This window comes from Mastigoproctus giganteus, chromosome 5 (assembly GCF_048544385.1).
Source record: "Mastigoproctus giganteus isolate SK-2022 chromosome 5, ASM4854438v1, whole genome shotgun sequence".
Taxonomy (NCBI): domain Eukaryota; kingdom Metazoa; phylum Arthropoda; class Arachnida; order Uropygi; family Thelyphonidae; genus Mastigoproctus; species Mastigoproctus giganteus.
This window is the reverse complement of record NC_143579.1, coordinates 195,870,496-195,885,383: the sequence shown is the minus strand read 5'-3', so window position 1 is coordinate 195,885,383 and position 14,888 is coordinate 195,870,496. Positions and strand designations below refer to the sequence as shown.

Sequence of the window (14,888 nt, the reverse complement as noted above, 5' to 3'; positions counted from 1 at the left end):
CCTGTATTCACACAATGTACATTTTCTCTCTTCACTCACAGCTGTTCAAAAGTAATGCCAAAATTGGTATAATTGTATGTAATTTTTACTTCAAGCATTTTCAACAATTAATATTTTCCATATTAAATTAAATGCAGAAAAAGCACATTTAATTCTCAACAACCAATGTAAACTATAATCAAATATGTTTCCAGCTATACTACACAATGAGTATTTTCTCTCTTCATTCAAGCTGTTCTAAAGTAACGTGAGTTACTTTAGAACAGTACCAGTTCACACAAGTGCCCTATGACCAACTTATACAACTTGTAGGGATGGGCAAAACTGATTTTCTTGTCACAGCTCCATCCTGGCCAAGTTGCCATGACAAAAGCCTGCTAGTCAGAGCAATCTATAACAAATGAGATAACCCCCCCCCCACTCCCCAAATGTTAGTTTCTATGTTTGTGTCACTGTAATACTATTACAACGATTACACAGACAAATTATTAACTGGGATATTCACGATGCTATGTGAATGTGCATTACTTAGTGTTAATTTAGTATTGTTTACTTTCAACATAAAGCTACATTGAAAATAAATAATACTAAAATAGTAACAACTTTTAATGTAATCATATTTAATATTTCTGAATCAGTATACAATTATATAATAACGTTTAAATATTAGCATTAGTAGAGGCATATGATGCAAGAAAGCAAGCTTATGCAGCATTACCCAAAAAAAAAAAAACCCCACTTCCACTTCACCCCTCTGTTCGTTCCAAATACCTGTCCAGCTCAGCCTTAAATTTATTTAGGCTATCAACTTCCACGACAAGGGATGGAAGTCTGTTCCACCAATCAACCAACTATGCTGGCTAAAGGCAAATTTCCGCATGTCTATCCTACATCTGTCTTTCCTCAATTTGAATTTATGCCCTCTCAGGTGATTATTCTGAGCAAGAGGAAGAATCCCATCAGCATTGAGCATGCTCAAACCATTCAAGGCTTTGTACACCTCTATCAGATCACCTCGCTGGTGCCTAGTCTCCAGACACTGTAATTTGCAAAACTTAAGCCTTTCTTCATAAGAGCAACCCTTCGTTCCATTCACTAACCATGTTGCCCTTCTCTGTACTCGTTCCAGCAGCTCTACATCCTTCTTGAAATGAGGCCTCCACACCTGTATACAGTACTCAAGGTGTGGCCTGAACATTGCCTTATACAAGGGAATAATCACCTCCTTATCCCTGCTAGAAAAATTCCTGTATATCATTGACAAGACACCATGAGCTACTCTTGCAGCCCGTCTATACTGCTCAGAGAACTTCATATCTGCCTGCACAATTACCCCCAGGTCCTTTTCATTCTCTACCACTGTCAGTGTAGTACCACAGAGTTCATACGTTGCTCTGGGGTTGCTGTTTCCCATATGTAGTACTTTACATTTGTCAATGTTAAACTTCATTTGCCACCTCTCAGCTGATCTGCTTAACCTTTCCAGATCCTGTTGCAGCAGCAGCATAGTGTCAGTAGCGTCCTTAACAACCCTGCCAACCTTTGTATCGTCTGAAAACTTGGACATTAAGCTTGATATACCATCATCAATATTATTTATAAATACAGAAAACAATAATGGACCCAACACTGAACCCTGAGGGACTCCACTAATAATATTAGTCCACGATGAGCAGTGTCCACTGATTACCACTCTCTGTCTTCTCCCCCTCAACCACTCCTTTATCCATAGCAGCAATTTGCCTCCAATGCCACACTGCTCCATTTTGTGCAGAAGTCTTCCATGTGCAACAGTATTAAAAGCCTTTCTAAGATCCAAGTATATAATATCAAAGTTATTCCCTGCATCTAGTTCTTTTGTGACTGCATCATAGTATCCAATCAAATTGGTCAGGCAAGACTTCCCCTTAACAAAATCTTAATACAGTAAACCCCTGCTATTCGGGGGGGGTTACGTTCCTGAGAAATGCTGCGAATACCGAAAATGCGAATACTGAGTAATGGCTCCCATAGTAATAAAGGGGTTCCGTTCCAAAGTATGAAATATATAAGAAAAACTAGTCTAAAATTTTGTCTATGTATGTATTATATGTACCTTCATAATATGACTATGTACATAGACAGTACATAGTGAAATGCAAGCATATGGCATCGAAATGAAAATAAGAAACAATTTAATATTAAATGTAATATTTATTAGAAATTTCAAACAAATCTTTCAAACCAGCACCTTTGCTAGCTAAAAAACTTATCCCGCCAGTGCTATCACCAGTTTCGCTAAAGTGTTGATAGAGGAGTTTTGCTTTTTCACGAATGATGAGTGAACTTAACGAAATTTTATTTAGAGTTCGGTCTTCTATCCACAGATTTAAAGCCTTTTCCATTTTTTCTAATTGAACATCATGAGTTACAGAACAAATTTTTGAACAATTAGCGCGTTTTCACGGACACTGCGGCGGATTTTTTTCTTCCGATTTCTTGATTGTTCGTATCGTTGACTCATTGATTTTATAATGTTTTGCCACTGAAGAGACACTTTCACCATTAGAAATTTTGTCTAAAAACTCAATTTTATTTGCTAATGTCATCACCTCTTTGATATTTTCACACTTCTCTTGTTATTCGTAGCCATATTTTTGGTAGGGGTTAGAAAGAACTTGTCCACAATAAAGTCACTTTCTTCCATTAACACACTCGAAAAAGTCTGTTTTACACTGCAAAACGGTAGATTTATCATTTTTGTAAGCATATCAATTTATAAATTGATATGCGTACAAAAAAAAGATATGATATTTATAAATAATATATCTATTGATATTTATAAATAATATATTTATAAATAATATAATAAATCTATAATATAAATTGATAAATTTATTCAATTTATAAGCATATAAATTAAAAGCAAATGATGAAACCTGCCATGACAAGCACATAACACATACTGAACAAGGATTAACGAGAAACATCCACGCTGGCGATTTTGTCACCCCTCTTCCCCCACCCACTGGAGCGCGAAAGATAATTTTGACCGGGAAAGATAATTTTAGCCACGCCCATGTTTTTTTTATGGCGGAAAATATTCACGGCGCTTTAAAATTCACATTTTTTTAAGTTTCATTTTACATTAAATCAGCGATCGCGAATACGCGAAACCGCGCATACAGATACCGCGAATAGCGGGGGTTTACTGTATTACCATAATATTAATATTAAATATTACTCACTTTTCCAAATCCTTAAATTAGTTCTGCCACAATGGGAAGAATGACACTTGATTAAATAAATAAAATTAATAATTAGTACATTGCCCATTATTTATTTGATAAATATAAGTTTTGAAAACCTGTAATACAAAAGCAGGAAACAATATCAACAAGGCAGGAAACAATAATGTTTTATCATTTAAACTGCACATATTTTTTACAATTCACGTTTTCTAAATGTGATATAGTAAAATTCTGTTACCCATTATTTGTTCAAATAAATTCTGCTGAGCTTTGCTGCACTTCTATAATATAAAATAATGATTTCTTTTATAAAATAAAGTAGTGATTTCTGTTTTATTTTACTTAAATATCAACTGTACAATTAATAATAAATCTAATGACAAATATGTGTACTACAAAAGTAAAAATAATTTGTTCAAAGAGTACATTTACAGCAGTTTTATTTATCTGAAATACTAGCCATTCTGAAATACAGTATACACTGAGTGGACAGAAATCATGGGATACCTACCTAGTAATGGGTAGGCCTACCTTTCACCCGGATAAGGGCAGTCACAGTTTGCAGATGATACAAAGGTTGTTAATGACAGTATGCTACTGCAACAGGATCTAGAAAAGTTGAGCAGATGGGCTGAGAAGTGGCAACTGAAGTTTAACATTGACAAATGCAAAGTACTGCATATGGGTAGCAGTGACCCCAGAGGAATGTACCAACTGTGTAATACTAGTCAGGGTGGTAGAGAATGAAAGACTTGGGGATAATTGTGCAGTCAGTTATGAAATTTTCTGAGCAGTGCAGACAAGTGCCAGAGCAGGTCACGGGGTCTTGTCAATGATATACAGGAACTTTGCTAGCAGGGAAAAGGTGATTATACCTTTGTATAAGGCAGTGGTCACCTTAAGTACTGCATACAGGTTGGAGGCTTCATTTTAGGAAGGATGTAGAGTTGCTATAACGAGTACAGAGAAGGGCAACAAAATTGGTAAGGGAGAATGAAGGGATCCTCTTACCAAGAAAGGCTTAAGTTCTGCAAATTGCAACGTATGGAGACTAGGCACCTGCAAGTTGATCTGATTGAGGCATATAAGGCTTGAATAGTTTGAGCAAGCTCAGTGCTGATGGGATTCTTCCTCTTGCTCAGATTATGAACCTCTGAGGGGGTATAAATTCAAATTGAGGAAAGACAGTTGTTGAATAGACTGTGGAAATCTGCCATCAGACAGTGGGTAGTTGATTGCTGGAACAGACTTTCATTTGTTGTTGTGAAAGTTGATAGCTTAAATAAATTCAAGGAAGAATTGGACAAACTTTTGGAGTGAATGGATGGATGAAATAGGAAGTGTTTTTTTTTTTTTTTTTTTTTTTTTCCCATTTTGACTGATACTGTATGCTGATGCTTTCTTTTGGTGACATTCCCTTTAAATGAATGTACTGAATGAATGAATGTTGTTTGGTTCTCTCAACAGTTGCCATCTTCATTCACCTTTCACACTTCAATATCCACTGTAAAGGAGAAGAATAGTGTTACAAACCTGAAATGTCAACATCACAGACTGGCAATATTGTCTTTTATGAAAACCTTTGTGATCTATATTGAGCTAAAAACTTTTCATCCCCTCCCCTACTATTCTTCAACATGTATCGGGATAATAAATTAAATAACATTTAATTAGAAAAGAAATTTTTAATATTGGGGTGTGACTCCAAAGGACTTTCATTGGGGAACACAACCAATGAGAGATAGATAATATAATATACATTACAGTATTTGATTAACTCTGGGAAACATGCTATTCCCAGAAATTATGGCAAGTTCCTGTGGTTACATATTAGCATTAGAAACTTGGCGATCTTTGTTATTATGTGCAAGAAATTGATTGAATTTCTTGCATATAATAACAAAAAATGAAAATAATGTGAATGAAATAATGACAAAAATGAAACCACAGTATAACCCTCATCTTTCTCATAGTGACAATGTGCTAACTGATTATGATTCGTAAATATCTTACCACAACAAAACTAAAAAGATTCTTAACGTTTTAAATGAAAGAACTGCAAAAATTCCGTAGAGTATAATAAGAGTATTTGACCAAAAATTTCAAATGAAATTTTTAGTCAATGTGCTTACCTTGTTTAAATACTTTGAACTTTAAATTAACAAGATATACTTGTATTCTTAGTCTATATAATTTGTTTGTGTTTGTTGTTTGTTTTTTGGTTTTTAGGAGCATTAGCAACTAAGGCCATATTGCTCCGGGATATGCGGTGGTCATTCCCTGACCTTTCCGCATCCTCCGTATTTGGTGGTGACAGGCTCGAACCCCGGTCTAATCAAGAAGTGTGTGCTATGCACTGCTGCTCCTTCCCACCTGGCTACGGAGTTGCCCCTATATATAATTTGTAACCAGAAAAAAAAAAAAAAAAAATTAAGTGAAATATATTCATAAATAGCCATGTTATTAAGTGTTTAAAAAAAAATGGGACTCTGTCATATCCCACACACATTCAGCAAACTTTTTGATAAGCAATTTCTTACAAATTAAAAATAAAAATCTGAATATAGTATATGAGAATTGTATCAGAAACTGTTTCTCATTTGCTTAACATTATGTTCATAAAATATTTAATAACATGCAGTCTCAAACTACAGATATTTGTACACATCTGACATTTAATGTTTACAGAAAAATAATAAATGAATTTATTAACAGAACACAAAACTTTACTTAACTACTCACCCTGGCTAATACACTTATACGCTTCATTCCAGTAAACATAACATGAGGTTTGGCACCATTTGATGGTGGATATGCTGTAGTGAGTGGAATGTTTTCATCAAGAGGTGGTGACTGTGTCCTAATAAAGGAGAAAATTTTTATATACAGTATGCCATCACCTATGATAACAAAAAATTAAATGCTCAGACTAATATGGGAGAAAACCCAACAACTGCAAGTTAATGATGTTTTCTCAAATGCAAAATCTCATCTCATCTCATCTCATAGAAATGAGATTAGTCCTCTTTTCTATATTATTTTCTATAAATTATTTAGAATATTTTGGGAACAAAGGTAGAAAATACCGTATTTCTTCGATTCTAAGACACACTCTCCCCACAAATATCTCTAAAAACAGAGTGCATCTTAGAATCAATGGCTTTTTTATAATCGCAGTTCCCCCCCCCCCCCCGAATTTTCCTGCACTTTGCACACAGCACCACACGTTTTGTTTTTACACAAAAACCTCGCCTCCAAGTTTGACCATTATCGCATTCTCCAATTACATTGGAGAATAAAGTGGAATGGGTGATTTCACACGCTATCGAAATGTGAAGCCACCGTTATTTCATTATAGTGGAGCTCACTCAGTGAAAACTAGGAAGTTTTGATTGTATCTTCAAAAGTGCGTAAGAAGTGGAGTTACTGTATTTCATTCATTTTGATCCCCTATTGCACATTAAAATGTCAAAAAGATTACACTACGAAGCCGCATTGAAACGAAAAGTTATTGTGTATGCAAAAGAACATGGAAATAGAGCTGTGGGTCGACATTTTGACATTAGTGAAGTAAATGTTTGTTGTTGGAGAAATGATCGCAATTCCATATTTTCAAGCAAAGCAACAACCAAATGCTTTACAGGGCCTAAGAAAGGAAGATTTCCACAAGTCGATGAAGCTGTGATACGTTTTGTAAGGGAGACACGTGCAAAAAGATTACTCATCACTCAACAAGCCATGCAATTGAAAGCCAGAGAAATTGGCAAGTCCCTCGGATTAGAGAAAATAATTTTTAAAGGCAGTCGTGGTTGGTGTGACATATGAGTGTCACACCAGCCGTGACTTTTGGCACCTTAACGATAATCTGCTACAACACTCATGTGTTGCAGCGGATTATCGTTAAGGTGCCAAACATCTATCTGTCAAAAAATTCCTGCAGACTTTCAACAGAAGCTGATTAACTTAAGAAAAAAAAAAAGAAACTATGAGTATAGTCAAATTGGAAATGCTGATGAAAGCCCAGTCTTCTATGATATGCCTTGAAATTACACAGTCAACGCTAAAGGTGCAAAAGAAATCAAGATTATAAGCACGGGCTATGAAAAGCAGCGTATCACTGTGATGCTATGCATCACCACTGATGGTCGAAAGTGGCCACCATGTTTAATTTTAAATCAAAAAACCATACCGAAGAATGAAATTTTCCCCAAAGATGTTATTGTGCGTGCACAAAAAAATGGATGGATGTCGGCAGAGCTTATGGAAGACTGACTAAATGTTGTGTGGAATAGACGTCCTGGAAGTCTTTGTAACCCACTAGCATGCTAGTACTTGATGCATTTCGCAGACATTTGTCCGAACGGGTCAAAAATAAAATCTTGCAAAAACGTGGTGACTTGGTTGTGATTCCTGGTGGCATGACTAGCCAACTGCAGCCACTTGACGTTTCAGTCAACAAACCATTTAAGGATTACTTGAGAAAGAAATACGAATCCTGGCTGTTGACCGACAACCTTCCACTGACACCTTCTGGAAAAATTAAGAAAGCACCAGCATCAAAATTGGCAGAATGGGTACCAACAGCTTGGAAGCTAATCCCAGAAAGAATAGTGTAGCACTCATTTAAAAAATGTTGCATCGCCAACGCTCTTGATGGCTCAGAAGACGATATACTATGGGATGAAGATAACGATGGCTCAGAAGGAAGTGTTGAATAACATACCTACTGATAAATACTATTGTTTTTAGTAAATTGAATTCTATTATAATAAAAATATTCGTTAGATCTATTTTAGCGTTTTATTTTATTATTATTATTTTTCTTAGAATCAAAGCTTTTTTTCTGTTGGTGGAAATTAAGGTGCGTCTTAGAAACGAAGAAATACGGTAATTGAAAATGCTGCACTTTATAAATTTATTCTTTATTTCTACGCTATAATGGTTTGTTGTTGTTGTTGTTTGTTATTTGGTTTTTAGGAGCATTAGCAACTAAGGCCATATTGCTCCGGGGATATGCGGTGGTCATTCCCTGACCTTTCCGCATCCTCCGTATTTAGTGGTCACACGCTCGAACCCCAATCTAAATCAAGAAGAGTGTGCCACGCACTGCTGCTCCTGCCCACCTGGCTACGGAGGCGCCACACTATAATGGATAATATGAACAAATAATATTTTTAATAAGTCTTGTTATCTCAGAAAAAATTATTTCCTACCTACCTCACTTTTGATACTCAGAAACATGAAGTGAGCAAAAATGAAACCAAAACCAAAGCTCTGGAGAAAATTAACACAATAGCAGGTGCAGTGCACTCTGTATACAAACACGGTACCATAACGACTTAGTTAACCCTCACTTACAATATCGTTAGTCATATTTATACATGTATATATTAACAACTATTCCCCATACTTGAAATATTCAAGTTACATGGGTCTCAAATCAGTTCACCCTCAGGGTTATTTTGTAACTCTGTCCTACTGAATCTACATGGATCTTCATTCTATCACTTAGAAGTTGTTTGCTGATGACCTTTGCTTTCTTCTTGCTGTGTGTGTGCATTCAATTGCACTCAAGTAAACAAATCTGAGAAGATAGGGCTGTAATGGCTATTAAAGTTAAGTGATACAATAAAGTAGAAAAAATAGATAGTACTTTCCTTGCTCTTGATTAATCTAATAGGTTAGAAAGTGGGAAAAATAACGATTAGAAAGAAAAAAAATTAAGAGTGAAACGTAAAGTACAAATATAGTAAGGTTTTACTTCAGTAAACTAGATTCCTAACATCTGTTCCTTTAGTATAGTTCTATAAGCAATTTTAATGTCAAAACTGCTGGCTGTAAGTAACGTATAAAACTATCATGCGCTATGACATTCAGGATATATTTATAAGCACCAAGTAGTCATGGATCTGCTTAACAGTTCTCTTATGAGTTCATTAATAATTCAGTAAATACTGTTTGTTAAGTTGGAAACTTATAAGAATTGACATGGAAATATTCCAGTCTGTTTAAAAGTATAAATTTTGTACAAACTGTGAAGTAATGTGAAAATAACGATAAAAATACACTGCTCTACCATTAATATCTGGCCACTTACATATCTACAAATAGCCTTTATTTATTAATATAATGTGTGTTGAAATCCTTACATAACAGTCTACAGTCTCCATCGAACGTTCTCCACCATTCGGCCTTAAAAGCAGCAACCAAGCAGCTCCAGTTTTTTTTTGGCCAGTCTCTCCTCATGCACTTGACAATCCAATTCATCCCAGAGGTTCTCTATAGGATTGAGGGCATGGCTTTGGGCTGGTCCATAAAGGTATGGGCCTTCCCAGATGGGCCTGCCACAATGCAAGTAATGCATTATTGTCTAGGACATCTACACTGGTGTTCAAAGAAGTGCATCACCTAGGAATTTCACATTTCTAACCCTTTTTCGTGATGGTATGTTACATTAATGACTAGCATCACAAATATAAATATAAACAAAAGATATTTACTAATATTTAAGGCAAAGCTAAGTAATATTTGACAGGTGCTCTCAAAATATTTCAAAATGAGCATTTGCAACCTTTATACAACAGTTTTGGTAAACACGACAATTATGGCTGATATGTTATCAGAAGCCCTTAATTTGCTTCAGTTTATCATTTTAAATGGAAAACAAAATGAAATAAAGTTCACCAAGTGTAAACTAATATTTAGTTGAACCGCCTCTGGCCTGATGACAGAAGCACACCGTCGAGGCATTGATAAGATCAATTTCTGAAGATAAACACGAATTATGGCTTCCTGAAGTTCATGAAGGGTCTTTGGTTTCTTTCTGGCAACTGCAGATTCCATACGATGCCAACAGTTCTCTATAGTATTCAGGTCTGGGCTGTTTCCTGGCCAGCTAACAGTTGTAAGGCCGTTCTTCCAACCATTTTTTTACCTGCAACAAATGTAAACACATTACTGTCGAACCTCTAATGCAGAAATGAAGGTAAAGTAACTACAGAAGTGCCCACTTACACTTTTCGCCCGATGACAAGGAGCAGAATCGTCCTGAAAGATGCAGTTACTTGGCAGGTTGAAATGGTCTCTAATGGTTGGCAACAATTTGCCTTTAAATATATCTAGGTATCCATTGGCGGCAGAGATTCAGAAACGGGTACCCCTTTCAAAATGGCGGCGAGACGGCCGTGATTGACGCGTGTTGACTCCGCCCATTGTCACACGATCTCCTTAACACACGGAAACAGCCGGCATGGGTGACACGCACTGCGTGCCATCCGTGTCATCCCAGTGCCATGTACCTGACGGCACTGGAAACACGAGGCACGCTAAGGTAAACCCAATAAATTTAAAAGTTCAAGTTACAAAAATGTCACGTGACATTTGAATAAGTCGGATATAGCTGAAAAGGGGAGAAGGTAATTTAAAAGGAAATTTCGCGAAAAAAAGGAACGGCAAATCAACAAAATTTAAAAATAAAACATTATTTCGTGAGCATTAACAACGAACTGAGACGAATAAAAACCACTCACCTCATCGGTCGGGTGAAATTTCAATGCCTTCCAACAGTCCGATGCTTGACAATTTAATTTTAAGTTACTTAATTCTTTACTTTCATTTTATTTTGTTTCTTCTTTCGTTTTAATCTTTAAAAACATAGTGGACGTGGAAATGCCGATCATTAACAATTCCACTGCCAACTGAAAGTCACTCCTTCTACTGATGTTCTTTTTTTTTTTTTTTTTTTTTTTTCTTTCTAACCTCCGTTCTGCACTGTTTCCGGGTCCTACCCTAGAACTAGGAGCAGCCTTGGCTCCCCTTTTCTTCTTTCTCACTCTGTGCAAGATAGATAACCACTCTCCCATTTTTTTTTTTCATTTTCTCTCTGTTGGCACCCGACTTACATCTTCCTCTTCAATGTAGCCAGGGTGTGGGATTAAAATTATTTATATATTCTTTAATTATTTTTATTTATTATTATTATTTTTTTTTTTTTTTTCAATTTACTTAAGCTTAATTTTTTTTTTTTTTTTTTTTCCCCCCTCTAACCTGCGTTCTGCACTGTTTCCGGGTCCTGCCCTGGAACTAGGAGCAGCCTTGGCTCACCTTTTCTACTTTCTCACTCTGTGCAGGATAGATAACCACTCTCCTATTTTTTTTTTTTTTTCTCTCTCTCTCTGCTGGCACCCCGACTTACATCTTCCTCTTCACTGTGGGATTAAAATTATTTATTTATTCTGTGATTATTACTATTTATTTATTTAGTTATTTATTTATTTTTTCATTTACTTAGCTTCTTCTTTTTTTTTTTTTTTTACTCATGCTCTGTTCTGAGACCTGAGATTTGGGCTGTCATTGGTGCCAGACAGCTCTCTCTCTCTTTTTTTTTTTTTATCACAGGGAATTTATTTATTTATTTTTTTATTTTTATTTATTTAATATATTTTCTTTTTCACCACGGGGAATTATTATAATTAATTATTATTTTTTATTTTTTTTTTCTTGCACCACGGGAAATATATTTTGTTTTTGTTTTTAGTTTATTTATTTATTTACTTTTTATTTATTATTTTTTATTATTATTTTTTTTTTCCTCTCTGGAGTGGGCCCCCAGAGAAATCTGGCCCACCTTTTGGCAACATCAGGTGGTTCAGAGTCTCGTATCGAGACAGTACGTGCTCCATTGGGACTGGCCCACCTTCCCGTGGTGTGGACGAGTACCCAGAATCATCTGTCCAAGTGACTGATGCTTCTGGGTAGCCAAGAGGCCAGAACAGAACAACAGAACACACAAACCTACGTCACACACATTTGGCCCGTTTGTAGTGATACTGTTCTTCACAGAAATACGAGGCGGAGATGAACTCACGTTCTAGGAGCCGCCCTTTACAAAAACACATGTCCACAGTCCGATGCTATGGTGGTACCGGGCGGAATGGAAGTCTATCCCGTCCCCGATAACCGTAATTTTCAATCTCACTTGAAAATCCCCCCCCCCACTGAGAGAAACTAATAATTTCTACTCAATTTACAAAATTGAAACTCTCAATATACATAAACAGAAGTACATTATTTCTTTTCCTACTTTTAGCATTCAGCAAAAACTATTAATTCACTCGAAAACAGCAAAAATGTACGATCATAATATCAATTTAGGAATTATTACTTCGGCACATACAATCATACGACTTCCAACAGTCCGATGCTATGGTGGTACCGGGCGGAATGGAAGTCTATCCCGTCCCCGATAACCCTAATTTTCAATCTCACTTGAAAATTGTCCCCCCCCCCCCACTGAGAGAAACTAATAATTTCTACTCAATTTACAAAATTGAAACTCTCAATATACATAAACAGAAGTATATTATTTCATTTCCTACTTTTAGCGTTCAGCAAAAACTATTAATTCACTTGAAAACAGCAAAAATAATAATATCATAATATCTATTTAGGAATTATTACTTCGGCAAAACGGCGCTCGAAGCCATATTAGTAATAGTAATTAGCCAATCACATTGTCATTGGCTGATTACTATTGCGCCATTTCCAGGTTCTGGCGGTCATTTTTAGACAGTATTTCATTTGTGCGGGTGTCCTGCTGCTGCTCTGTAATCTCCTTTGTCACAGGTTTTTTTTTTTGTTGTATATTTTTTTGTTGTTTTTTTATTTGTTTCTCTCCGTTCAACCCTTGAGAAAGTGGAAGTGTGCCAGAGGGAAATTGGTATGATAGGAGGAGTGAATGTAACTGTTGAGATAGATGAGAGCAAGTTCGGCAAAAGGAAATATAATAGAGGAAAAAGAGTGAATGGGCAATGGGTGTTTGGTGGGATTGAGCGGGAGACAGGAAAGTGTTTTTTCCGGGTCGTGGAAAATAGGAGTAAAGACGTTCTCCTAGACATCATTAAGACTTCCATTCAGCCCGGTACCACCATAGTATCGGACTGTTGGAAGTCGTATGATTGTCTGGGAGACGAAGGGTTTAAACATCTCACTGTAAACCACTCGATTCATTTCACCGACCCGGAAACAGGTGCAAACACAAACAAAATCGAGGGAACATGGAGTGCCATTAAACGGCAACTGTCATTTAGCAAAGTCAATGGTCAGTTTGACCCCTACCTCGCAGAGTATATGTGGCGAAGGAAGAATTCAAGCAGCAGCGATCTCACGCTTCAGTTTCTAAAAGATGTGAGGGCTGTATATAAGCTGGAAACTGAGGACTGAAGGAGGACACCCGACCGATGAGGTGAGTGGTTTTTCTTTGTCTCAGTTCAATCTGATTGTTTTTCGTAGAAATAGCATAGAAAAACGTGCATTTCATTTTTGTTTCTGTTTTGTCATATTTCCCCTAAATTTACCTTTTCTTTTTCTTCTTTTCAGCCTTTCTCATTGTTAATGCTCGTAAAATAGCATAGAAAAACTTGCATTTATGTGCACGTTTTTCTATCTCCGTATTTTTATATCCTCAGGTTTGGTGGACCCAGTTCAAAGGGAGAAAAAAAGTGACATCGAGTATGCATTTTTTTAGGCCTTTTCGATTTATTTTTTTACTCCCGCCCTAACCAGCCAAGAGCTTATGGAAACCCGACACTTGATTCGTTTCTTGATGTAGAGCGCGCGAATTTCTTTTTACAGATAGAGAGAGCTAATTTTGAACTAATGCCGTAGCGCGTTTCACCTTCAAAGCTTCGCCGTTTTGCCAAAGTAATAATTCCTAAATTGATATTATGATTGTACATTTTTGCTGTTTTCGAGTGAATTAATAGTTTTTGCTGAACGCTTAAAGTAGGAAATGAAATAATATACTTATAGATATACTGTATAATATACATTTTCAATTTTCAAGTGGTATTTCTTCGTCTCAGTTCATTGTTAATGCTCGCGAAATAGTCTAGTTATGTATGGGCGAGAAGAATCAAGTGATTGCATTTCGTGTAACTTTTTGTTTTATTTTTAAATTTTGTTGATTTGCCGTTCCTTTTCTTTCGCGAAATTTCCTTCTCCCCTTTTCAGCTATATGCGACTTATTCAAATATCACGTGACATTTTATTATCGCGAAAAAACGTGCATTTTGGTAACTTGAACTTTTAAATTTATTGGATTTATCATTGTTTTCAGCCTCCATATTTGTTGCTGTGCCAAGTGCCATCCGCGTGTCACTTGAAATCCATCGGGCGAGGAGAGGAGGGGGAACGCAGTGAGTGGGCGGAGTCACAATCCGTCCATCATTGCTTCCCCCCCCTCCTCGCTGCCATTTTGAAAGGGGTACCCGTTTCTGAATCTCTACCCCATTGGCATTTATGGAACCTTTTATAAACTCCAGGTGACCTACTCCGCGGTACAAAATGCATCCCCATATCATTTGGCTGGTAGGGAATTTCACTGTAAGCACCATACAGTCTGGATGGTATTCTTCACCACATCTATGGCGAATCGTTTGTCTCCCATCAGAGCCATGCAGGAATTTCTTCTCATCCGAGAAAATAACTGACTTCCACTGCTCAGGTGTCCATTTGATATGCTCCTTACATCAAATTAATTGGGCCTTTTTCATTTTTTGTATGAGGAGGGGCTTCTTATGACGATGGAATACAAGTCCATTTTTGAAGAGTCATCTTCTGACTGTTATTGCACTTGCTACCACTCCTGTTTTTTCTTCC

The 14,888-nt window shown here is 36.5% G+C and overlaps 1 protein-coding gene across 2 annotated transcripts in view; it reads right to left on the bottom strand.

Moving 5' to 3' along the window:
* LOC150085967 (uncharacterized) overlaps positions 1–14,888 on the bottom strand; it is a 229,765-nt gene that overhangs the window by 32,063 nt on the left and 182,814 nt on the right. For both annotated transcript variants that reach the window (XM_090374316.1, XM_090374317.1), the window contains exon 17: positions 5,973–6,090. In XM_090374316.1, coding sequence (XP_090230442.1) covers positions 5,973–6,090 — 118 coding nt within the window. The remainder of the gene's footprint in view (positions 1–5,972; positions 6,091–14,888) is intronic.